Genomic DNA, 27731 nt, shown 5'->3' on the forward strand with positions numbered 1-27731 from the left:
GGACTTGTTAGGGTGGGAAAAATGGTTCTCAGGCATTTTAAACATTTTTTTCTGTTATCTGCTAAACATTTTATGTGCAGGAAGAATGGTACCTTCGTACAGAAACATGCCATTCAGCATCATTTCAAAATGTGACCTCTAAAAAACGGCGCTCCTGCGGTGGCCAGTCTTTGGGGTGTCTGAGCTCCCAGGTTCCTGACCATCCCTCCAGCTGTATCTCCGGCCACCTGTCACAGTCTGTTCCTGGCACAGACAAGGCTTGCTTGTTCCAAGAACACGACTACTGGGCCACTTCCATCTGAGAAGGCCTGGTGGGGTGTCTAAATGCAGAAACGTGCCCGCTTTTCGGGGATACCCATAAAGCTCGCGTCGCCAGGTGCACACAGCCCTGCAAATGTAAAAGCCTTACGGTGCATAAAGCAGAAACTTACGTGCCTCGGTGGCCTGGAAGAGATTGTGTTGACCTCCGACCCCGCCCCCAGGCTCTTCCATTCCCTCCCCGCGGCCCTGCCCGGCTCTTCGCCTCGGGGGTGGGGGGGGGGGGGTCTGAGCCTGCGCGGGCTTGCCCGCGCGGGCGGCCTTCTCAGCATGCGCAGTCACTGCCAGCCCAACTCCTTAAACTGGAGCCCCGCGGAATGCGCGCTCACGCACGCGCACGGCCTCATCTGCGCGTGCACGGAGCCTCTCGCGGCACGCGCCCCCGCCCCGCCCCGCCCCGCCTCCTCCCCCCTCCCGCGCGCCCGCCCGCCGCCCGCCGCCGCCGCCGCCGCCGCCGGAGCTCTGTAGTATGGCATCGAGGAGAATGGAGACCAAACCTGTGATAACCTGTCTCAAAACCCTCCTCATCATCTACTCCTTCGTCTTCTGGGTGAGTGGCCACGCCAGGCGGGTGGCCGGGCCTCCGGCCGTCCATCCTTATAGTGATGCTCGGAGAAGGGAAGAGGGGTGAAAAAACCCAAACCAAAAATCTAATCTCGGTCCCCTGCTTAAGGAAATAGGTTCAGGGGGCTGGGTTGGGGCTGCAGGATGTCGGGGTGCAAGCTTGGGGCTGCTGGGACCCTGGACCCCGCCCGGCGCGGGCTGCAAGGGGCTGCGTGGTGGCGGTGACTGCAGGTTGTCGATCTTTCCAAATTTGTTTTAATGCGCGGATTTATTTTTTAAGCTCGCGGGATAGAGTCAGCCTCTAGGGAAAGTTGCGGCTTTATTCCTCTATTTTCCTCTCTGGACACCCCTCCCCGGCCTCCCTTACGATCCTGTTCGCGGTGTCTCTGGGAGCTAACCTGGCTGGGAGAGGGCGCGGGAGTACTGGGTTTGATCCCAGATTCCCGGTTGTTCCCAGCCCCGCGGGGCTGCGGGAGGGAGGCGCCAGGAGTCCTGTGCCTGCCTGGCTGGGCAAGGGCGACCAGGGCCCCCCAAACGCACTGATGGGGAGAGGGCGCTGCAGTCGCACGGAGACGCACTGACCTGAGAGGGTCTTACATAAACTAGGGGCATCTTTAAGCTTTCTCAGAGACCCAGGAGGTGGGTCTTATGACCCTTTTCCCACTCCCCTCCACCCCTCCACTCTTCATCTGGTCTTTCGGTCATTGCGCGTACCCAAGCCGCAGAGTCCTGGGGGAGGACCCCTGCCACTTGGTGACAGCAGTAGCGCCCCAACTCTACTCCCCACCTAACCGGTGCTGCTCCCAGTCCTTGAAGCTCAATGCAGAAGGGTGACGTCAGCCCCTCAGCTGAGGCCTCGGGGGGCTGCGTGGTGCACCTCGCGGAGGGATGCGCCCTTCTGCGCGCGGGGGTAGGTGGAGGAGGAGGGGGGGCTCAAGGCTTGTGCCTTACCTCATCCTGTTTGGCAATTCGTGGGATCAGTGCAGGGCTGACACTGCAGTGATTCACTTGGAGGGGTGGGTGGTACCTAAAGACCGTTCCCTGTTGTTTCTCTTTCCATGTAGAAACCCCCTCCCTCCCCAAGTTCTGCATTTCCACACCAAGCCACAGCCACTCTGCAGGAGAATGAAATGTCTGTTACCTCCTTCCGCCCACCCCAATAATAATTTGGGTCATTTCACCTTCCCAGGCAGTCATTTTGAAACCTGAGGCTCTGTAGAAAAAGCTAATCCCGCCTTTGGTCGTTTTTTCTCCGTGTCACCCCCCACCCCAATTAGCCCTAATTCTGGTTTGAAACTGGGCACAGTACCGTATGAGACTCGGGTTGACGGTGAGGCAAGCTGTTTGTAATGACCAAGGCAGAAGCTGAGATTTATTAAGGATGAAAAAAAAATCTCTCATGTGCCCCCCCCCCCCCCCCCCCGCTGGCATTTCCTTGTCACTGGCATTGGTGATGCTTCAGATCCAAGAAACTGTGGACTCTAGGGACCGGACATTCCAAGAGATCTGCAGTAAGATAGGATAGATTAACTGGTATATCACACAAGGCAGACACAGAAACGGACTTTATTTGGACTGAAAACGACACAGGTTGAAAATTTAGCCGAAACTTTCCAGTAGCCATTCCTGGGAACTGGTTTAGCCTTTTATTTATTTCCTTAAATCTCTGTGTTTGGCACTTTAGTATTTACTTGACTTCCTATTTGTTACTGGAGTAAATCATATGGGTGATTATTTTGAGCTTCCTGAAAAATAAGATTTACAGTATATAGGGAGTGTTCTTCGGCATCACTGCAGGCTGGTACAGAAGGGAGTCTTCTAGACTGAGGCTTTTCATATCTCTTTAACTCTTCTTGCTTACCTCCCGCTCCCACCCCATGCATATAATTACTTAATGCTCCCTAATAAATCGTAAACAAGCACTGTATTTTATGTCCTCTGACGTTCGTGATACCTGCGTTTTAAGTTTTTTATAATCTCAAATAAAATGTTTACCTGGAGCATTTTCAGTAGTTTAAATAGCATTCAGTAATCATTTCACAACCAAAAGAATGAGATGTCTCCAGATTCAAGAGTATTTTAAATAAGACATTGTCGTTAATAAAGTGTTGTTCAAATGTCATGTTTCCATTGTACTTTAAATGCTGGTTGTTGTTTTTTTATAAAACACCTTATTGAAATGTAATTCATATACTATATAATTTACTTTTTTAAGAATGTACAATCCAGTGGTTTTTAGTATATTCACAGATAAGTGCAACCATCAGCCCGGTCAGTTTTAGAACATTTTCATCATTTTTAAAGAAACTCCATACGTTTAGCTATTCTCCTCCTCCCCCTCCCCTCCCCTCCCCTCCCCAAGTAATCACTAATCTAATTTCTGTCTCTAGATTTCCCCATTCTGGACATTTTATATAAATGAAATCATATAGTATGTGGTCTTTGGTGATTGGTTTCTTTCATTTAACGTAACGTTTTCAAGATTCATCCATGTTCCTTCTTTTTATTGCCAAATAATACTGCATCGTATGACTATATCACATTTTGTTCATCTGTTTGTCCATTAATGGGCATTGGGGTTGTTTCTACCTTTTGGATATTGTGAATAATGATGCTATAAATGTTCACATACAAATGTTTGTGTGAACATATATTTTCAATTCTCTTTCCTGGGAATTGCTGGGTCATGTAGTAACTGTAGGTTTAATTGTTTGAAGAACTGCCAGACTGTTTTCCAAAGTGACTGCACCATTTTATATCCCACCCCCCCACCCCCAGCAGTGTTGGGGGGTTCTGGTTTCTCCACGCCCTTGCCAACATTTGTTATTATCTGACTTTGTGATTCTAGCCATTTTAGTAGGTATCTCATTGTGGTTTTGAGTTGAATTTAACTGATGAGTAATGATGTTGAGCATCTTTTTATGTGCTTCTTGGTCATTTGTATATCTTCCTTGAAATGTCTATTCATATCCTTTGCCCATTTTTTATTTGGGTTATTCATTTATTATTGAGTTGCAAGTGTCCTTTACTTTTTGATTCAAGTCTCTTATCAGATATACCGTATGCACATATTTTCTCCTATTCTGTGGACTTCCTTTTCACTTCCTTGATGGTGTCCTTTGAAGTACAAAAGTTTTTATTTTGACAAAGTCTAGCTTACCTATTTTTCTTTTGTTGCTTGTGTTTTGGGTGTGCTATCTAGGAATGCTTTGCCAAATTCAAGATCATGAAGAAAATGCTGTTGATTAGAGTGATTTATCAATTCAGTAAATACAGTTGACAAATTTATATCTAGAACTATGTCTGGCACATTGTAGGTACTCAAATATCTGTCAAAACTTCTGGGGTTAGGTTAGGTAATTAACTAAAAAGATGACCTTAGTTCTTTTAAGTGGAAGATGGAGGGAAGATTAGTCAGAATTGTTTCCTTTGTGTTCTTTGTGAATTGCTTTCGTGGGACAACCTCTCTTCTCTTCCGTTTAGATTTAGGACCAGAAGACATTCGAACTTAAAATGATGGTAGACCAGTAACATCAAGGGGTGGATGCACCTGAGTGTATACTAAAGCAGAAATGTAATGTTATGGAAGAGAGATCTTTGTTTTATCTTGTCTCCTCTTCTGTCTACAATCATTCTCCCTTTCTGAGGTATTCCTCTAGAGCAATGGTTCTCAACAGGTGACATTTTTGTTCACCCATCTCCTGACATTTGGCAGTGTCTGGAGACCTTTTGGGTTGCAGCTGGGGTTGGAGTGCTATTGGCATCTAGTGGATAGAGGCCACAAGGGCTGCCGAACATCCTATAAAACACAAGACAGACCTCACAACAAAGAATTACCTGGTTCAACGTTAACAGTGCCTGCAACCTCTATACTATTGGACTTTATACAGTAGTAAGTCCTACGAAGAAAAATAGTCTTATGCAAAATTATATTTAGTAGTGTTTGGAACCGCCAAACCAGAGCATGCTCAACACAATCCCAGGTTAGAGGAAAAACAGTCTCTATAGTGCACTGTAATTCTTTTTTGAAGATAAAAGGTAGGTAGTTCTTTATATAATAGTGTCTAAAAGCATAAGACGATTTGTCTTCCAGTAAATGACATCACTTGAATGCTAGGTAAATGGATCATTTATTTTTCCTGGTTTATATGTCTCATTTTCAGATTTATAGAAGAGGAGGAAAAAACACACCTAGGAGTAAGTTATCCTGTGCTTCAAAGACTAGTAAACAGTGCCTGGCACATAATAGGTTTACTCAGGAAGTACTGAATGAATGAATGAATGAATGAAATTTTATTGACTACTCTTAGGCTCATTGATTTATTTCAATTTACCTTAATTTGTATATTAAAGTAATTGGGAGGCTTTTCAAAACAGTCTCCTTTCCAGTCTACCTGTGGTGATTTAAATGTGTTCCTGACATTAATACATACAAACATGGGACAGAGGACTTTCTAAAGAATAGCTTATCCTAATGATAGTTCAGTTATTATATTTTTATGGTCAGCTAGTTTCCCAGACATTTTAGTTATCTAAAATTTTCATTGGAATTTAATGTCTTAAGCTTGAATACAAAAGGTATCTATTTTGTCCTAGTACAAAGCAAAATGTCTCTTCTTCATGACAAATATAATTATTTTCAACAACAAGTGGGGCAGTTTTTTAAACATGCCACTTATTAGGTAAATTCTGTTTTGACTTATAATTTTTAATGTATTTTAGACACTCATGTGAGTTCTAAATCCACGGCATCTAAATCCACTAAATAATGTGTGAAGAAAAATATCCTTCACTTCATTCCAGTGTATATTAGATTTGATTTGTTCGTTAAATATCCAAGGACCTAATTAGCTTATCAGTAATGCTATCAAACTGTCTTATGGCAAAATATGAGTGCTTCTTTTTTTTTTTCACTTGATAAGCATCACCAATCTTTTTTGGGGGGAGGATTTAAACTTTTTTTATTTTATTTTCGAGAGAGAGAGAGTGTAAACGGGGGGGGGGGGGGGGGGGGGAGAGAGAGAGAGAGAGAGAGAGAGAGAGAGAGAGAGAATGAATGAATCTCAAGCAGGCTCCATGCCCAGTGCAGAGCCAGGCATGAGGCTTGATCCCACGACCCTGGGATCATGACCTGAGCCAAAATTAAGAGTTGGATGCTCAACAGACTGAGCCACCCAGGTGGCCCCTTTTTTTTGAGAGGAATTAAAAGAAACGGTCAAAATATTTTTCTTTTTTATTTTATCATCTAGAAAGTTTAGGTCCTTGGGTTAAATAGAGGAGAAAAATATCTTAATGAGAATTCCCTAACATTTTACTAAGTGTTTGAGTTTTGGCACATACTGAAGTTCATACTTACTATTTTGCATGTGTGTGTAATTCAATAAACAGTCATTAAAGGGCTTTTATATGCCAGGTATTTCAATAGAATGTTTACCAACTTTTGCCAGCTGCTGCTTTTAGCGTTTTACCTTCATTTTTAGGTAATGCACTTATTTTACTACTTCTCAACTAGTATGTGTTATATATTGTCTTCCCACTATGGAAGATGAAGATTAGCTCTCCTACCCCTTTCTCCCACACTCACATCCTTTCTCTATTGGGATAGACCCCAGTGTATTATTTATCATTATCATATATCATTCTGGTTAGAGCAGTAGCCAGTGGTTACATTAATGTGACTAGGTAAGCCTATTCATAGATGAGCCATTTAGTGTGTATATTATGATCATGTGCACAGCTTTTTGTTTCCTCTGTTAAAAATTGCCTTGTTTTATATCCTTTGCTTGTCCCTCTTCCATGTTTGCTCCTAATTTAGCCCCAGACTCTCCCCCAAGAGCTGTGTATCTTCGCTCAGTATGTTCAAATACTTCATGACTCCTATCAGCTCCTATCAGAGACCTTTCTCCTAGAGCATTCTGACCTTCAATCTGGACTAGTGTTCTCTGGCCCTTTGAAACAGCCAACATCATTATAATCTCCCTTTACCATCATCCTGGAAAATCCAGTCTCGTTTTATGTTGGATCCTCAGTTTCCTATATGTCCTGTTTTTCTTGGTTGGTTCTTTCATTTTGTTGGAGCAAATCATCTAGTAACTTTCTGGAGAAGGATGCATGGGAGGTTAATATTTGAAGTCTTGCAGGTGTGAAAATCTTATTTTTCTCTTGCACTTAATTTGATAGTTTGGCTGAGTATAGAATTCTAGTTTATAAATCATTTACACTCAGAATGTTACTGTCTCCTCTCCTCCTCCCAGTCTTCTTACTCTTTTTACTGTTGAAAAATCAAATGTTAGTCAAATTCTTCTTAAATTCTGCTTTTTCTTCTCTGAAAGCTTGTGTAAATTCTTATTCTTGGTGCTCTGAAATTTCATCAGAATATTTCTTGTTATATATTTATTTTCATTTCTTTCCTGTGCATTCTTTCAATCTGGCAACCGAGGTCCTTCAGTTTGGGGAAATTTTCTTGAATTATCTTTTTGGTTACTTTCATTTTCTCTATTCTGTCTCTCTCTTTGAATGTACCTTTTAGACAGATTCTCTAATTTCTTTCCTCTTTTCTACCTCTTCATCATTTTTTAAGATTTTATTTTTAAATTATCTCTACACGCAACATGGAGTTCCAAGTCATGACCCCAAGATCAAGAGTCACGTGCTCCACTGACTGAGCCAGCCAGGCACCCCTACCTCTTCACCTTTTTGCTCTACCTTCTGGGACGTGTCACCTACTTGATCTTGCCTGCTATTGAATTTTTCATTTGATTTATATATTGATTTCTAGGAGCTCCTTTTTGATATCTGAATATTACTTTTCCTATCATCTTACTCTTATTTCGAAAATGTAGTATCTTTTTAAAATCCTTTTGGCAATACTGATGATTTTTTTTTAAGTTTGCTTCTGCATGGTTTCCTTCAAACTTCTCTGCTTTCTGGCATATTACAGACTTACCTCAAATTTCTGGCAACCTTTTGCTCTTTGTTCTGTGCGTGTTTAAGAGTAGAACACTAAAAAGCTGATTGGAAGCCCCTACTATATTAAGTGGGAGTTTGTTGATTTTTAAGTTGGGTCATTTGGCTGGACAATTGAGTTTGGAACCAAGGTCAGTATCTTTAGGTCTTTTCCCTTGGCCCGATCAGATTTCCTACAGAAGCATCTTCCAATCATCTCTTTGCATGGAGAAGATTAGGAGGATGGGAATCCAACATGGCGGAGAATTAGGGGGAGCCAAAGTTCCCTTGTCCCTCAAACACAGGAATGTTGAGGCCAGAGGACTTGGAATTCCAAGAGACCAGGCTGCAGAGCGACAGAGACGTCTCCAGGGGCCCACGGGGACAACCTGGCAGGCCATAGGGTTACTTCAATGAACAAATCAAAGCACACCTGGTGGAGGGTCCAAACCATCACTGCGAGTAGGGTAATAAAGTAACCAGAGTTATAACAACAGAAAGCATGTAACACACTCCAAAAAACACCTGCTAAAGGGCTGGGCCCTGGACAGTGTATGACCTCTCTTTAACATAGTAGTGCTCACAGGTGCAGGACACATAACAAGCCTTTAAAGCACATAAGAGACAGAAAACTAGCCCAAATGACAAAATGGAAGAATTCCCCTCAGAAGAAATTCCAGGAAGGAATGACAGCTGAAGAATTGCTCAAAACAGATATAAACAATGTATCTGATCAAGAATTTAGAGTAATAGTCATAAGATTAATCACTGGGCTTGAAAAAAGCATAGAAGACAGCAGAGAATCTATTGCTGCAGAGATCAAGGAACTAAAAAATAGTCATGATGAATTGAATGCTATAAATGAGGTAGATGAAGAAGGTTAGAAATTTGGGTGTCTTCGCATGCAGTATATAAAACTTTGTTAAGCCCCTATTTTAAGTATACAATATATGTCCCCTGTGCTTTTGTTCCACAGTTCAGAGACCCTCTGTTTCACCCTCCCTGGAAAATGAATCTGAGCCTATGCTGGAATGGGAAAAGGCCAGAGACAGAAGTTGGCAAGGATCTAATTACTCCACAGAACGCCTTTTTTTTTTTTTTTTAACCAGATCCTCCTCATTTTAGCCCCGTTTCATCCCCAGTTCCAGGTGCGCTTGCGTGCAAATATTTTGTTCTTGGCTTTTCTCATAGCTGCCATGAGATTTGGCTTTTTCTCAGCTTTCAAAATGTCATTGTGGTTGTCTCCTCTTCCATTCTCTTCGTTATTGTGGGTTTTAAAAATCCTTTCAGTGTCATTTCGGTGGAGTTTTGGGAGATCGCCAAGGTAAATGGATGTGTTCAATCCATCATCTTTAACTGGAAGTCCTTTATATTTGTATCTCTTCATTGCATGGTACTAATTAAATACGTAGTTGATTGTGAGTGATCGACCGGAGCATCTAAAATGGCGATAGTTGGGCTGTGCTAGTAGATACTGGTATCTACTTTTCAATTTTTACAAAGCTTTTGGATGTCAAGGGGAGTGTTCTGGGGACTCGAGTTGGATTAAATGGAAATGAAGCTCTGAAGGTTGCTGCTGCTTTTTCTGCTCCTTTCTTCCTGCCAGGTGAAGGCCTTTGTGTCTCCTGACCTAATTCAGACCTTGCTGAATTAATTGAACGTGAAAGCACCAGAGTTCGAAATATGATGTTAAACGGGTTATTGCTCTGCTGTCTTTCTGTTATGACATGATAACCCTTCATGTTTATTATAGGATTTGTACGTTGTAATCTGAAGAGTCTCTTCTTAATCAACTTCACTCCCCATATGCAGCATGCAGTTAGGATATGTGCACTACCTTTTATAGCATTTGGGGAACATTAGTCTTTTCCACTTAGTAGTTGCTTAGAAACTAGCTGAAATTTTGTCCAATTAGAATGAAATACTTTCCTCAATTTTAATTATAGCTAGAGTTCTTGATGTGACCTTACCATGAGCTATATTACTTATGATTCATGGACTTGTTCAGCGTTATATACTGTTTTAAGTAAGCACCTCAGAGGGTGCTGAAAGTTGAAAGTCATCTCTGACTGCGTTTCTTTGTTTAAATGTATTAAGCCCTTGACATGGGTGACTAATGCACTGCTAAACCAATTTGAAACACACTTTAAAAATATATTCTTATATCTTTTTCTCCTCTGTTCCCATAACAGCAGCTTCTGATTTGGGTTATCTCCTCATGGCAAGCAGATCGTTGGATTGCTCTTCTTAAATTTATTTTTTTTTGGCTGTTATCCCCCTTGCCATGACAGAAGGCTTTTCATTTTTGGCTCAACATTTTGGCCTCTTTTATACAGATCCCTAATATCCGTCAAGTAAAGGACATAGGGGGGAAAAGATAGGAGAGGGTTTTTCTTCGGTTTCCCTTTTTATTATTTGATCAGTTGTGCAGGAAAGCATGCCAAATAGTTTGGTGGTAGAATTAAGGATCACAGTTCTATTGTGGAAGATTTTCTTTAGTGCTTTCTGGAAGGCACAGTGGGCTTTTTCATCATCTGTTTTAGGAGAAATTACAGATGCCTTTTACTAGAAGATGCAGTGGGTCAGACACAGATACTAGTTGAACAGTCTAGATCAGTGGTTCTCAACCCTGTATGCCCATCAGGATTGCCTGAGGAGACCTGAAATACATGCTTAGGTTCCCACCCTGAGATTCTGATTCAGTTGGTCTGGAGTTGGGTAGCATCATTTGGATCTTTCCCATAATCTCCTAGGTGATTCAGCTGTTCAAGTAGGATTGAGAACCATTGATTCCAAGAGAACTCAATATATAATAGCAAGCCTGGTTCATCTTGACTCTCCTGGATCTGGAGGTAGCTAGGGGATATCTAGCTGTTGAGTATCTAGCATTGGCTTATTGATTTGTTCTGCTTTGCTTCAAAGTCTGAAGCTAGGTTTCCAGTGTCTCTTGGGAAATCAAAGCGACCTTGTCCCTCTTGGGAGACCCTGCTAGCCATTCCTAACTATAGGAGCGCTTATCAGAATCACTAAGGGACTTTTATTATTTATTTATTTATTTATTTAAATTTTTTTTTAACGTTTATTTATTTTTGAGACAGAGAGAGACAGAGCATGAACAGGGGAGGGGCAGAGAGAGAGGGAGACACAGAATCAGAAACAGGCTCCAGGCTCTGAGCTGTCAGCGCAGAGCCCGACGCGGGGCTCGAACTCACGGACCGTGAGATCATGACCTGAGCCGAAGTCGGACGCTTAACCGACCGAGCCACCCAGGCGCCCCTCTAAGGGACTTTTAAAAATACAGATATGTGGTCCTGTCTCCTGAAGTTTTTATTTTAATGGGTCTAGAGATTGGCCTGGTTATGTATTTTTTAAAACCACTCCCAAGGTGATTCTGATTTCTGGGATGTGACTCTAGTCCACGATGCAGTTTGTTATAAATTCTTACCATATGAATGCTTTCCTGTCGTGTGATCTGTGGTACCATAAAGCTAGCTTGAGAAGATTCCACAAGCAAGACATAGCCCAAAGGTCTCCAATTGAACTCTTGGAGTTTGGAGTAGTTTCATTTCCTCGAGGGAATCTATTTCTGTTCACATTTGCACTGAAAAGTTAAGAAGCCCTCTGCCAAGAGATCAGACTATTATCCAATATCTACAACAAAAAGTGAAGTAGGAGAGAGAAGTTTATGAATAAAGTAGATTTCTGATCTTTTATGGGAAGTGTGGTGGTGTTTGGGGGTTGCTCTGGTTACGGAGGCATGAGTGGTTGACCTTGGCCTTGGAACCATTTGGGTGAGACTGTTGTTGATTGACTCCAGAAAATGTGTTCACTGCAGTGTCTGCTGCTGCTTGGTTGGACTCAGAGTGTGTGAGGCTGTCACTGTAACTGGCTTTCAGAAGAATGATCCCTGAAGCAAGTTGAGTTGTCACTGATAATTAGACTGAGGTGAATTGTCATTGATCAAATAGGTTTGAAAGTGGGTACTGGTGGTTGCTAGTTACGATGCCTATTGAATAATCAATTTGCTTCTCCCCAGAAGTATAGAGACTTTTGTTCTCGCCTCAGACTACCACTTCTTGCTTGGCAATGAAAGGAAGTTGCTTCTGCACTTTAGTTCCCACTCTCCAAACATTGTCATGGTGTTGTACAGAATTCCTGGGTCAGTTAATTGTTCTAATCATTCCACAAAGATTATTTTAAAGTTTATCATTTCCAGGGATTGTTCCAGGACTTCCCTAAGGTAGATTCTGTTGCACTGAAAAGGAACCTAAAACTTGATAATGAGTCTGAGTGGTAAATGGTCCTTTCACATCCTCATCATTACTTACGTTCCATTTCTATTTCTGATGAAACTTTTGAGGATTTATTGCTTTGCTCCACTTCTGTTTCATATTCAAAACTGTGCCAGTCACTTGGTATTCTTTTAACTATTGCCCTCTGTTGTAGGGGGCTTGAAATCAGTCCTGTGGGAAGTCTTGATTTGGAGAGTTGATGTGTGGCCTTAGGCAAGTCACACAAGTGTTTCTGAGCCTCAGTTTCCTCTTCAGAATTGAGATTTGTGCTTACCCACCTTAGTCAGGTGTTGAAGGCCAAATGACATTCAAGTGCTTTGTAAAGTGTGACACATACACATTTTGCCAACATTATTCCTTATGGTGTAGAGTGTTGCTTTTTTCCTAATATCTTGCACATGGGAGGTATTATGTCAATCTTTGTTAAATGAGTAAATTGATCAGAACTCTCCCAATCCTGAAAATCAAGGATGATTAACTCTTTGGATTTTATAGTTTGTGACCAAGGAGAGCTGGGATTGCAAAAGAGTTTGAATAGGAACCGAAAATATAGTGAGTTTAGGTTGCTGAGTGTAGCTGTCATTGAGATAAGGATATTCTTACATAGGATAAATAAATATCAATCTGTCACTTAAAATTAAACCAAGTATTGATGACTTACCTTATTATTTTTTTAAATAAGCTTTTAATTTTAGAACAGTTTTAAATTTACAGAAAATTGTGGAGATAGTACATAGTTTCCATTTATCGTACAACCAGTTTTTCCTATTATTAACATCTTGTATTAGTATGGTACCTTTGTTACAGTTAGTGAACCAAAATCAATACATTATTAACTAAAGTCCATACCTCATTCAGATTTCCTGAGTTTTAACCTAATATCGAATTTAGGCTACTATATTACATTTAGTAGTAATGTGTCCTTAGACTTCTTTTGGTTGTGACGGTTTCTCAGACTTTCCTTGTTTTTGGTGACTTGACAATTTTTGAAGAGTAGGGGTCATATACCTTGTACAGTGGCCCTCAGTTGGGATTTGTCTGATGTTTTTCTCATGGTCACTGGGGTTACGTGTTTTGGGAAAGAAAACCACAGTGGTTAAGTGCTATTTTCATCACATCATATGAAGGGTGCCCACTAATAAGATGACTTATTGCTGTTGATATTGACCATGATTATCTGACTGAGATGGTTTATCAGGTTTCTCACTGTAAAGGTACTCTTTTTCCCCATTTCCATACTGTGTTCTTTGGAAGAAAGTCACTATGCCTAACTCACACTTAAGGATTGTGGAGTTATGCACCACTTCCTTGAGGGCAGGGTATCTATCATTATTTTATTAACAGAGACGATTTCCGTTCAACAAATGTTAAAACCAACAGTAAATATTTGTTCAAAAAACAGTAAAATATTAAAGACATTTGAGTTAGTTGGGAACTAGACAAAGATTCTTGCTTGCCATTATTATTTATGATTTTGGTTTATCTAGCCACTGCAGTAAAATAAAAACAACTTAATGTTGGATCTTTTCATGGATACAATTGTTGTATACTAAGAAACCCAATAGTTTTTTAGTTTAAAATAAGACTAACAGAATTTGGTAAAGTGGTTGGATACAAGATAAAAATACAAAAATTAGGGGCACCTGGGTGGCTCCATCAGTTACGCGTCTGACTTCAGCTCAGGTCATGATCTCACGGTTCATGAGTTCAAGCCCTACATTGGGCTCACTGCTGTCGGTGCAGAGCTTACTGAAGATCCTGTCCCCTTCTCTTTCTGCCCCTCCCCCACTTGTGCTCTCTGTCTCTCTCAAAATAAATAAACTTTTTAAAAAATACAAAAATTACTTGCTTTTCATTATTTTAACATAAGCCTTAGAAAAGGAGAGGGAGGAAAAACTTCTGGTCTTAGTAGCAACAGATCATAACTACTTTAGAATAAAGCTAACAAGAAAGGCAAGGCTCTTTTTTTAAATTTTATTTATGTATTTATTTTTTAAATTTACATCCAAGTTAGTTAGCATACAGTGATAATGATTTCAGGAGTAGATTCCAGTGATTCATCCCCTAGGTATAGCACCCAGTGCTCATCCCAACAAGTGTCTTTCTTAGTGCCCCTTACCCATTTAGCCTGTTCCCCCACCCACAACCCCTCCAGCAACCCTCAGTTTGTTCTCTGTATTTAAGAGTCTCTTATGTTTTATCCCCCTCCTTGTTTTTGTATGATTTTTGCTTCCCTTCCCTGATGTTCATCTGTTTTGTGTCTTAAATTCCACATGAGTGAAGTCATGTGATATTTGTCTTTCTCTGACTAGTTTCACTTAGCATCATACCATCTAGTTCCATCCACGTAGTTGCAAATGGCAAAGTTTCATTCTTTTTGAAGGGCATGGCTATTATATGAAGAAAACTAAGGTTTTATTGAAGGACATACAATGAGATCTGAACAGATTAAAGGACACTGTGTTCTTGAATGGAGGGATTGAATATCATAAAAATATCAGTTTTCTAAAAATGTGTTTAGCGCCATTCCAAGGAGAATCCCAACAGGACTCTTTTGAGGGGTAGGGGTGATACTGATAAAATAATAATGTTTATGTAGAAGAATAAATGCCTGAAAAATCAAGAGAAATTTTGGGTGAAGAAAGAAGTATGTGCCTTATCAGTTATCAGAATATACTCTTGTGGCAGACATACTATAATATGGCTGCCATGATTCCCACTTCCTGGTATTCATGTCCTTGTGTAATCTCCTCTATTTGGGTATTAGCAGGACACATCACTTGCTTCTAATAGAATACAACAAAGATGTTCAGGTGTATGTGAATACGTGGTCGTGATTATATTAGATAAGACTGTAATGTCTGTCTTCCTGAGACACTCTGTCCCTGGCTGGCCTTGAAGAAGTAAGCTACCCTGTTGTGATCTGCCCTATGCAGAGGGCCACATGGCAAGGAACTGAGGGCAGCTTTGGCTAATAGCCAGCAAGAAACTGAGATCCCCAGTTTGGTAGCCTGCAAGCAATGAAATGATGCCAACAATAAAGTGATCTTGGAAGCAGATCCTTCCGCATTTAGGCCTCAGATGAAACTGCAGCCACCTGAAACCTTGACTGAAGCTTTGTGAGACTCTGAAACGGAAGACCCAGCTAAGCTGTGCCCAGACTCCTGACCCTACAGAAACTGTGAGGTAATAATTGTATGCTGTTTTATGCCTCTACGTTTGTGGCAATACATAACCAATGAAGCTTTAAAGTCACTAATTGATTCAATATCATATTGACTTCGAAATAGACAAATAGGTCAGTGGAACAATAGAGAATCCAGAATTAAATTCTGGTGTATGTGGTTTACTATATGAAAAATACATTCATTTTAGTGAGAGATGCTACTAAATGATGCTACTGGATATGTGGAAGAAAATAAAACTGGAGCCCCTACTTAAATAATATTAAAACTTCCAGTTGGTTTAAACGCATAAATGTAAAACTAAAATCCTGTAAGAAAATGTAGAGATCATATGTACAATATGATCATATGTACAGTCAGACTGCCTTAACCTAGCTGGAGACTCAGAAGAAGCAATCAAAAAACAATGTATTTCCTTATAAAATTTTTTAAAATTCTATGGCAAAAGGTACAATAAAGTCAATTAAACAGTTATGGTGAGATAAGAAGCTAGTGTCGGACTATTAGCTAATGTGCTGCTTTCTTTGTCAGGAAAGTCCTGTTACAAAAAATGTATTTACGTTCTTTTTTTTTTTTTTAATTTTTTTTTTAACGTTTATTTATTTTTGAGACAGAGAGAGACAGAGCATGAACAGGGGAGGGTCGGAGAGAGGGAGACACAGAATCTGAAACAGGCTCCAGGCTCTGAGCTGTCAGCACAGAGCCCGACGCGGGGCTCGAACTCACTGACCGTGAGATCATGACCTGAGCCGAAGTCGGACGCTTAACCGACCGAGCCACCCAGGCGCCCCAAAATGTATTTACATTCTGATGCAAGCTTCTTCTCATTTTGGACTGATAACAGTTTGCTGATCAGTGCTGGCCCACTGACCATACTTTGGGAGTCACTGTTCTAGGGAAGGGATCAGCAAACCATTTCTATAAAGGAACAGATAATAAATATCTTAGGCTTTGTGGGCAATATGGTCCCAGTTGCAACTACTCAGCTTTGCCATTATCATGTGATATCAGCATAGACCAGTGTAACTAAAGAAGCAAGGCTATATTCAAATAAAACTTTATTTACAAAAAGAGATGGGCAGCCAGAGTTGACCCATGGGCTGTGATTTCCTGATTCATGCTCTAGAGAGTACCAATATAAGAAAGGGATAATCCTTAACCTCGAGAGTCAAAGTTTTATATGGGCCTGTAGGAGTTGGAGTGAAGCAAGCCTCAACAATTTTTGGTTTGAAAGACCTAGGAATGCCCTATCCAGTAAAGCAGCCATTTGAGCACATCAAATGTGGATAGTCCAAATTGAGATGTGCTCCAAGTACAAAATACATAAATGTTGAAGATTTAATATGAAAAAATCTCTCAATTTTTATATTATGTGTTGGAATGATAATATTTTGGACATACTAAGTTAAATAAAACATTATTAAAATTGATTTCACCTGTTTCTTTTTCTTTATTTTTAGAGAGAGCACAAGTGAGGGAGAGGGGGAGAGGGAGGGAGAGAGAGAGAATCTCAAGCAGGCTCCATACTCAGTGCAGAGCCTGACATGGGGCTCAATCCCATGACCCTGGCATCATGACCTGAGCAAAAATCAAGAGTCGAACACTCAACCAACTGAACCACCTAGGTGCCCTGGGAGAGAGAGAATCTTAAGCAAGCTCCATACTCAGTGCAGAGCCCAATGCAGGGCTCGATCCCACAACTCTGGGATCGTGACCTGAGTTGAAATCAAGAGTTGGACGTTCAACCAACTGAGCCACCCAGGCACCCCATCACCACATCCACTGTGGCTACTAGAAAATTTTAAGTTAGATCTGCAGCTTGCCAGTAGATCTCTATTGGACAGCACTGGCCTAGAAGTACTATAATTTTTTTAAAGTACTAGAAGTTGAAATTAAGTGCTATGGGACCAAGGGAGAGAGTTCATCTAGCTGAGGAATTTGGAAAAGTCATGTGGATGGAATCTACCTTGGAGAATGATGGGATTTTGACAGGTGGTGCTCTGAGAGGATCCTGAAGGCTAATCAGATGGAGGAAGTGGCATAAATAGAAGTTTGTAGACAGCAGAAGGCTTTCTGTGTTTGGGGCAGGAGTGAGTTTAGCTATCATAAGGGACAAAACGTGCTACATTTAGGTAAGTAGGCATAGGCCTTATTGTGGGTTGACTGCACAAGTTAGGGCTTTGGACCTGTTTTTACTGGTGGGGGTGGAGGGACTAGGCCATAATTTTGAGCAGGGAGTGGTAGTTTTGGAAGCTGTTTACAGGTAGGTCTACTCTAGAAACAGTAAGTTGGTTGGGTTGGAATAAGAAAGGCAAAAGTGGTGAAACCTGTTTAGGAAAGCATAAAGGTCTTATATAGTGTATAATGAGAATGAAGGATAGAGGACAGTGGACAGCCACTTTATGATGTGGCAAGGATATTTGTGAATGAGTGAGAACCCCAGTGTTACGTGCTTGAAGAACCTGAATGATGATGATGGCCTCATGGAATGCAGACATTGGAAATCTCTTGGTTTGAGATTAATATGATGTGTTCCATTTTGCATGTGTTTAGTTGGAGATACCAGTGGATTTAGGAGATAGGCCAGCTCTCAGAAGCTTGCTCACTTGTGTTCTTTGCTGACAGAAGTGGCCTTGCACACTTCTTTACTTTTGGCCATCTCTGTACTTCCTGACCCTTCCCACTGCCCACCATGATCACAGCCCACTGGCCAGGAGAAAGGATCTGACCCTTGGCTATTTGCTTGTTGGCTGGTCAGTGGAACTTAAGATGATAAGGCTTGTGGGATCTAGATGGAGCTGTTCTTTTGGAGGCACTTGAACTCAAGATACAAGAGACATGGCTGGTGTAGGGACGGAAGGAGAAAGAAACATAGGGATAAGTAGCAGAGAAAGGAAAAACTTCACTGAGTGGGCTCAGTAAACCCCTGGCCACAAGACTGTGCAGGCTCCTGAACAGCTGTGTGGGAGCCCACACGTTTCCTTCTCGCCTGGAAGAATGGCCTTTCATGGTTCTGGTGAGGTACGACCAAGGAGGTGTGATTCCTATCCTCCTTATTCTCTCCTTTTTCCTAACAGTTAAGGCTTCTTGGCTAATCAGGAAGAGTGATTAGGTGGATGTTTTGAGTTGTCAAAAAGGTAGGTTTGGAATTAAAAGAGGAGGTTGGTGTGGAAATCAAAATTGAAGAAAGTCTGTTTGTTCACATAAGAAGCATGAGATCATAAACAGGATTCTTTTCAACTGCATGGTAAGCCCAGAGTTCTACATGTAGCTGATGCTAAATTGCTTGCTGGTAAGTGGATGTAATAGGTGTAAAAGTGTTCAGCACTAACGGAAGCCCAAGTTTCCAGTAAATCTTGTTTAAGGGTTGAAGGTTCTACTACAGGGTAGAAGCAAGTTATTGGCGCAAGTTACTTATTAATCTTCTTAACATGCAGCTGCTCTATTTGTGACATGAAGCTGGCAGTTGTTTATATCCTTTAGAGATGTTTTGAGAACAAACAAGTAACTGCTTTGTATGTTGTATTTTTCGTAAGACAGTCCTGGTCTACAGAGGTAGCTAGCCTGACAGTTTTTATAAATGGCTTAGAACAGGTAGCTCTGAATGGTGGCTCAACGAGTGGTTTGGAGGGCTTTGATTTGGTCTAGATGACAAATAGAGGTGAAATGCACTTCTCCACGTCGTTGGAAACTCAGAACAAAGTCTTTTAAACCAAGATGTCAGGTATGAACTCTGTATATAGCATGTGAATTCTTTTGAGATAAAAATACAGGAAAAGAGAGGTTCAAAACTGAATATTCTAATAAAAAAGCTATACAAATAACCTGTCTACAAAACAATCTGTATATATGGTTTACCATATTTGTAAGGAAGAAAATGCATGTAGCAAATCCTGGTGAGGGACCCATAGCAGAATGTTACTAGTTATGGTTGTGTGGTGAGATAATTCATGGGTTACTTTTTTTGTGTGCTTTTCTTTATTTTCGGGGGCTCCTTTTCTTCCCTTGCATATAGCATGAATTAAGAAGACAGTAAATGCTGTTTTAAAAACAAAAATTTTCTGGGGTGCCTGGCTAGCTCAGTCAGTAGAGTACGTGACTCTTGATCTCGGGGTCATGAGTTCAAGCCCCACGTGTGGTGTAGGGTTTAATTAAAAAATATATATGTATATTCTGGGTATTTTATAGTATGTAGTTTTCCTTTGTTTCTCAAAGATCGAGTGCCTATTTTTACATCATCATGTCATTTATAATGTAGCAGTTCTTTGCCCTAGTCCATTTTAGCCATTGGATGAAATTGATGCAGAGCAAAAACACATTTAACTTGATTTTTAAGCCTTGTCCCTTCATAATAAAGGAAAATGCCTGCTTCTAGTAAACAAAAAATTTTTTTTCACCATGTATTTCAAATATAATACTAAGGGCATAATATGATAATTATCTTTGTATCTATCACCCAACTTAATCAGATCTTGGCATTAAGCCTTATTTGCTTTGGGTATTTGGTTTTTAAAGAAACATGAAAAAATTACAGTTGATTCCTCAACATGTCTGTCATAAATCCAGAATTTATGAGTGGAGTAAGTGTATAAATGTTGTATCTATCATGCATATCTACAATGATTATAAAGTATTGCTTTCAGATTTTTAAACTTTATATACATGAATCACACCATGGATATTGTTTTGAAGCTTACATTTTTTGCTCAACATTGTTTGACATGTTTCCATGTTAATAAATGTGGCTCAAGGTTAGGGGCTGACAACCCCTATTTGGCCCAGGGGCCAAATCTAGCCAGCCACCTCTTTTGGTATGTAAACTAGGTATTATCTATGGCTGCTTTCACACCAAAACAGCAGAGTTGAGTAGTTGCAACAGAGACTGGATGGCCCAGAAAGCCTAAATTATTTACTATCTACAGAAAATATTTGGGGCGCCTGGGTGGCTCAGTCGGTTAAGCATCCAACTTCGGCTCAGGTCATGATCTCACAGCTTGTGAGTTCGAGGCCCGTGTCGGGCTCTGTGCTGCCAGCTCAGAGCTTGGAGCCTGCTTCAATTCTGTGTCTCCCTCTCTCTCTGCCCCTATCCTGCTTGTGTTCTCTGTCTCTCATAAATGAATAAATGTTAAAAAAAAAAATTTTAAAAGAAAATATTTTACCTCCGAAATTAGTAAATATTTACTATTTTTGGAGAGTTTGCTGACCTTTGCTCTAGTTCATTCTTTGTATGGATATATCATTATTTATCTGTTTTCCTGCCTATGGAGACACTTATTTCCTGTTTCTTTCCAAGAAGCAGTGCTTTGGTGAACAGTGATGTGTGTGTGTGTGTGTGTGTGTGTGTGTATGTGAGTGAGAGGGTTTCCAGTGTAGCACACTGATCATGAGACAATTAGGCTTTTCATATATTTTGGTCTTGCTTTCCATACTTAGCAAAAAAAAAAAAAAAAAAATTCAAGGCATACAGTGGCCCTGTTAGCTGATAGGTTTGTTATTTAGTGGTTTGAGATAGAGAAGATATTTTTATTCTTGATGTAAATGGCTTTTCTCAAAGTCGATTTTTATTGCTGAAGAGGGAATAGTGCTGAGTGGTCCATACAGAGCAAAGGGAGAGTTATGAATGGTCCTGTCAGCAACAAGGGAGTACCCCCTGTGTAGGCAGGTAACTGTATTAGGTCATGGTGATGTTGTTGTTACTATTTATAGTTGCTACTTGATCATTGAGCATTTACAAAAGGACAAGGATAGCATTCAATGCTTCACGTGCATTATTTTATTTAATTCTCATAACAACATGTGGAGGTAGTAATTACCGTTCCTCAGTTTGAAAAGAGGCAGCTAAGGTCCAGAGTTTGGCCCAAGGTCTTGTTTAAGTGAGGCTTCAGTTGGGACCTGTCCGCCTGCCCTGGCCTGGCGCTTGTTGTCAAGTTCTCAGTGGTAGACCTTTGAAGGTGGGCTAGAGGGTAGAATCCACACTGCTCTGAGGCACAAATCCTCATCAGTTCCAGCGTTGGCTCCTAGAAGCTGGCCAAGGGTTCAAGGCACAAAGAAGCAGCCTTGGCTTTCCAGAAAGGTCCAAGTTTACAACTTCAGGAATAATTATCTTATATGGTTCTTTTGTAGAACACTGAGGCCAGGGCCATCTTTTCTCATGTTTTCCTATCTATCCTCTCCGCTCACAACTCCAGTTTCTCAAGTGGGAGATTTACTGCTGCTCAGATAAGTGGATGCTGAGGACTGTCTAAGGGATCCTAATGTCAGGCTTGGAGCTCTTCCTGAAACTGGGCAGCTGCCCATTCGCTTCCAAATGTTTGAATTTCTAAATGTCTTTGTCTCGCTCCATTTTATGGCCGGGGTGGGCAAGACGTTAAGAAATCCTGAAAACTTTCATGGGGATGGTCATTCTACTCTCATTAAAAAACAAAAAACAAAACACATATCCCAACAAGACTAAATTACTGTCCCAAACCGCATGGGTATTATTTTTCCTGCTGCTGTGAAACATGGTAAGGATGTGAACTTGTCTCTCATGCCTATAAGCTCCCAACCACTTTGAACAAGACAGAAGCCAAGTCATTAAAAGCTGCTGGAGATGCAGTTTTTTCTTTCCTCCAAAGGAACAAAGCTGAAAGCAGTGGGAATCGTCAGGCATTTTCCTAAGAGAGCTGACACTAGCTTAAATACAGTTATCTAATCCACAGGTAGACACACAGATTAAGCGCATTGGCCCAATTGCCAAGTAAGTTTGTCAACTGGAGTGAACTTGCTTCCTCCCGTGAACTTACTTTCAAGCAATAATCTGACCGGTCGTTTATACCCCCTATGAACGGCAAGAAAACGGCAGTACCCTGCTTTATAATGACAATAAAAACTTTTTGCCTTGAAATATAATTATCAACCCAAAATTTTCCATGGCTGATGAATATCTGTTGTATAGTCAGGTAACATGTAGGCTTGTGTACACAGTCGCAAATCTCTCAAATCTCCCTTGTACAATGTTTGCCTTCTGAAGATGTCTGTTAGACATCATTTCAAGGACTTGTAGTTATTCTAAACTCATTGTCAATCGGACCTCTTTTTGCATATTGATTTTTCGACACCACCAGCTCTAAATTTAATCTCTTGTGTGATAGCAATCAAATAGTTTTGAAATTATGAACCTAAGAATTCTAGGAAAAGCCTCTGATGAGCATGACTTTATCACATTACTTCCAATTAGCCTGCGAGCTTTGTCATTGTTATCTTCCTATCTGGGCAATTGTAATCATCCTAGACACACATTTCTGCTTTTTCCAGTTATTGTGTGATTCACGTGTGGACTGCATATGGATGTGTGGAAATGGTTGTGTGTGTTACTTTGTGTTTGAAAAATTAAGTCTTTATGGAAGAACCAAGTATAAAGGAGTGTGAAAATACTTAGGTACAGCTTAAAGAATAATTAAAAAAGCAAATACTCATCTAGTTAGCCTCCAAGTTTAAGAACTAGGACAGAAGCCTCCTGCATAACCCTATCACATCTCCCTCTCTCCCCTCTGTAGGGAAACTAGACTGATCATTCCCTTGCTTTTAATAGCTGTACCACATATGAATGTACCCTTAGATGGCCTAGTACTTCTCTCTCTCTTTTGTTTTTGCCTATCTTTGAACGTTACATACATTGAGTAATACTCCATGCGTTCTGTGACTTCTTTCACTTCACTTATGAGATCCATCCACGTTGCTACTTGGGGCTATGTTTATTCTTTTTCATTGCTTTATAATATTTCAGTATAGGACTGTACCACAAATTATTCATTCTGTTGCTGGACATTTGGGTGGTCTTCAGGCTGCCTTTATGAATACTGCTATGAACATTCTTTTGTTTCCTGTTGAACATCTGTGAAGACGTAAGTGCATCTTTAAATTAAAAGATGCTGCTAAACTATTTTTTCTAGTCGTCATGGATGGGTGAGAATTCTAATTGTTTCACATCTTCTCTAGCACTTAATCTTGTGAAACTTCTCAATATTTTTCCACTTTGGTGGATGTTTAATAGTATTATGGTGCTTTTATTTTGTGTTCCTCTCCTCTGGTTAATAACAAGGAAGTATATATTTTCATATATTTGTTGCCCATTCTTATATCAATTTTGGGGCCATGTTGCATTGCCCCATGAAAAGACATCTGGTTTTTTTCCCCTAACTCCTATGATTTGAAAGATTTTTTTAATTTTTTTAAAAAATGTTTTGAATATAGTTGACACACAACGTTACATTAGTCTCAGGTGTACAACATAGTCATTCACCTTCTCTATATGTCACACTGTGCTCACCGGCCGCTAGCTACCATCTGTCACCATCCAGTGCTCTTGCAATACCACTATGTACCTTATGCTGGGCCTTTTGTTCCCATGACTTAGTCCATAACTGGAAGCCTGGATCTCCCCCTCCGCTTCCCCCATTTTGCTCACCCCCAGCACCCTCCCCTCTGGTGTGGATGTGGAGATAAAGGAACCTTCCTGCAGTGTTGATGGGAATGTCAATTGGTGCCACCACTGTGGAAGACGGTATGGAGTTTCCTCCAAAAATTAAAAATATAAACACCATATGATCCATTAATTCCACTACTGGGTATTTACCCAAAGAATGAAAACACTAATTTGTAAGATTTTTGATTAATAAATTGCATTTTTGATAAATGGGTTGCCTGGGTGGCTCAATCAGTTGGGTGTCTGACTCTTCAGTTCAGGTCGTGATCTTGTGGAATTGTGGGATCAAGCTCCGCATTGGGCTCTGTGCTGAGAGAGTGGAGCCTGCTTGGGATTCTCTCTCTCCCACTCTCTCTGCCCCTCCCCTGCTTGCACTCTTTCTCTTTCTCTCTCTCTCTCTCTCTCAAAATAAGTAAATAAACATTAAAAAATGTTTTTATAAATGCAATTGCTTATATTTGTATACAATATATTTGTATATAATTTTGGAATACATGCAATCATTTATATACAATACAAAAATATGTAATTATTAATTCTGTCATTTATTCATCTGACTGTTCTTGTTCCTTTGTTTTTCTAAACCTTACAGCTGAACACTGACCTAGGGCATTAGGCACTTTTTTTTATGTGTGAGAGAGAGAGCACAAGCGGGGGAGAGGGGCAGAGGGAGAGAGCGAGAATCCCAAGTAGGCTCCATGCTGAGCATGGAGCCCAACGCGGGGCTCGATTCCATGACCCTAGGACCATGAACTGAACCAAAAGCAGGAGTCAGATGCTCAACCAACTGAGCCACCCAGGTGCCCCAACCTAGGCACTTTTTACAAAAAGTTTTGAAAATACCCAGTGGGCCCTTTTTGCTATGTTCAGTTCCCCTCAGTGGTTTGGAGACAAGACATCGGACTAGAAACTCAGGTTTCTTTCAACCATCTATGTGTCTGATAAAGCATAAATGTCTGTTGCTTTGCCTCAGTTTGCAAATTTGGGAGCTGTGCAGTATTTAACACCAGGAATGCTTTGAATATTTTTAATCTAATTTCTTTTGGGGGCTATTTCCTTGAAATATATTTCTAAATGTGGAATTATTAAACATCTTATTTCTTTTAACCTGGTATCTCATATGTTAGGAGATGAACTGATCAAACTAGCTATTGACCCACAGTCGGTCTCAGCCTTAGTTAATATGCATTTTGTTAGCTTAATTCGTAGGCAGAAGTGGCATAGATTTTTCTTTTAACTTGACCGAAGGTTGAAGTTTGGGACCTGAGTTTTCAAAAGCTGATTCCTTGCGAAACCATTTGTTAAAAGTCTAGTGTATATTTGCATCCTGTCCTCAGAGTAAATGATCAGTTCTTTAATTCCTCTCTGTTCTGCTGGAATAAATGACCAATTTGTGGTGTTGTAGAGTTGGTCAGTGGTGATGACTTATGGCTATGAAACCTAACATATAAGTTAAGGAGAACTCTTAGAAAACTGTGCTTGAGATGTTTCCAGGTTTATCTATGCTCATTAGCCATGGAGGAAGGCATTGATAGTATTGATTGCCTGTATTTGAAAGTATCCTAAATAAAATGTTGAGTGACTATTATATCATATGCCTGAAGCTAATAGAACATTGTATGTTAGCTCAAAGTAAAGTAAAAATTTTAGATATAGAGGCACCTGGGTGGCTCAGCGGGCTCCAACTTCGGCTCAGGTCAGATCTCCTGGTTAGTGAGGTTCGATCCCTACATTGGGCTCACTACTGTCAGCCTGTCAGCACAGAGCCCATTTTAGATCCTCTGTCCCCCTCTCTCTGGCCCTCCCTGCCTTGTACTCTCCCAAAAATAAATTTAAAAAATTTTTTAATTTTAAATATAAATGAATGAATGAATGAATGAATGTTTGGTAGAGCTCACCTGTTAAAAAAAAGTGTTCTAAATAACCCTTAAGTCATCAACATTCTCCATTTTTTTCTTTCTCTGGGATTGTTACCTTTTACCACTAGCTTCTGCTAAATTTACGTAATAAATCCTTACATAATAGATCCTTGTTAGAAGGATGTGATGCAGAAATCCTCAAGGGCTGGGGGAAGCTTGCCCCCAGGGGACATTTGGCAGTGTCTGTAAACATTTTTGGTTGTCAAGACTGAAGAGGGAAGGTGAGGCAGAGAAACCCTACTCTGGGGTAAACAAGTTTCTTTCCTTCCATGTCCTCCCCAGTCACTGTTATTTCCATCTTTTATGAGTGAATGATCAGTTCCCACTTATGTTGCATATATATGCAATGCAATTTGCCAATTTAAAGTGTACGATTTGATGAATTTTGACAAATGCCTACTGTTGTGCAGCCACCCTTGTACTCGTGTTTAGTATGTTTAAATTTTAATTCTTCAAATATGCATTCATTAAATAATACTATATTACAGGGCAGAAGGAAAGTTAAAGTAATTCAGGTACTGATTGTGACTGATAGGTAGAACATAGGTGGTAATTCATAAAGGATGATGCCCTCGAACTGAGTTCCGAATTTTGCTCCATTATAGTATGAATCTGATGGGTGCTTTATTTTACTTAGTGGGTCATGTTTAGTCCTCTGAATAATTGGCTTAGGGGACAGTTGCTGCAGCATAAGTAGGAAACCTGTATTAGCCTGTTATAAAGTACCGAGTTTTGTGTTCACAAATTTCTGTATTCCTTTGCATTTTCTAGTTTTTTTTTTCATTGTCGTGCATGCAAGTGAAAATAAAACTGGATGTTTGAAAGCAAACCCAGAATGTATGCTTCTATCCTAAAGGATAATTTCCAGAATGTTGGCTACTTTGGTGGTTAAATTTAACCTCCGTAAGTAGTAGCAGTTGTCTGCGGTAAAGTGAATGGAAACCCTTGCTTGCGTTGCTGAACCACATTCTGAGAGGGGGAGCTTTGCCTTGACCACTAACTGCTGTAATTGGAGCTTGGGAGATGATTTGAGATGAGAATTGGAGTTATAAGTGAGTCTGAGTGCTTGGCAGGTGTTCTCTCTTTTCCCCCTTAGCTCTCTTTTCAGTCAAGGTGGTATTCGTACTCTGGGTTTCATAGGGAGTTTGTTAGTGTGTCTCAAGGAGAAACAGTAACATGAGGTGGGAAGGTGGTCAGCAGTTACTATCGATTTGTGTTCATACTAACGGTGGCATGATGAGAACATAGCAATTCTTATATAATAGCAAAAAATGAGGTAGGGTTGGGAGCATTGCAACATTTAGAGGTATTTAACTACATTTTAATACGATAGGTTATGGCTCAGAACAGCCATAGGAGTCTTGCTGGTTTTATTTGTGGGTTTAGTTTAGGCAAACTATCTACAGTACTGAAATGATACTCTGTGAAAAGGAAAAAAAAAAAACCTACCCACAAATTTAAAGTGCTGTGTTTGCCGGTTTTCCTCTCTTGGCCTTATGCACCAATCAAGAAATTGTTGGAGAAAGAAGTCATGTTGAACAATTCTGCCAATTCCACCATGTAATCTTGGGATCGTTTGTGTCACCCGTCATGGTAACCTGAGTATTTGAGAATACTCAGGATGAAAAGAGTCTTCCAACTTAAGAAAACCAGGACTCTTTTGGACCAACATCTCAAATGCTAAGAAAAGATTTTTCTCTGCGGATGTTTGTCCTCAGTCCCTTCTTCTGTGGCCTCGTAACTCAAGGCGCCATCTTAGCCACTGGTAGTAGAGTTCCAGGAGTGAGTGCCTTGTCCAGAAGAAGTGATATTTTAGAGTGGCCTTATCTTTGTTTTGAAAGATATCTTTGTTTTGCACATCGATAGAATGATCCCAGTTTGTTTTTGCTAACAGACTATACCAGACAAAAATCTCAGGCGTTTAAATTCCCCATTTGTCCCTACTGCACTGCTTCCTTACTCTTCCCTACTTTCACTGGCCCTCTTGACAGGAAGGGTGTTTTGCTAATGGATATGTGGTTATTTAGCCCCCAGGCCGAGG

General features: G+C 40.6%; 1 protein-coding gene across 4 annotated transcripts in view; it reads left to right on the forward strand.

The window, feature by feature from the left end:
- The first annotated feature begins 723 nt into the window (after positions 1-723).
- TSPAN7 (tetraspanin 7) overlaps positions 724-27731 on the forward strand; it is a 140747-nt gene continuing 113739 nt past the window's right edge. For 2 of the 4 annotated variants that reach the window (XM_049643694.1, XM_049643695.1), the window contains exon 1: positions 727-868. In XM_049643694.1, coding sequence (XP_049499651.1) covers positions 788-868 — 81 coding nt within the window. In that variant the 5' untranslated portion in view covers positions 727-787. Of the gene's footprint in view, positions 869-27731 lie in introns of all 4 variants that reach the window. The other 2 variants (XM_049643696.1, XM_049643697.1) reach the window with 2 other exon arrangements.

The sequence above is a fragment of the Panthera uncia genome, chromosome X (genome assembly GCF_023721935.1).
Source record: "Panthera uncia isolate 11264 chromosome X, Puncia_PCG_1.0, whole genome shotgun sequence".
Taxonomy (NCBI): Eukaryota; Metazoa; Chordata; class Mammalia; order Carnivora; family Felidae; genus Panthera; species Panthera uncia.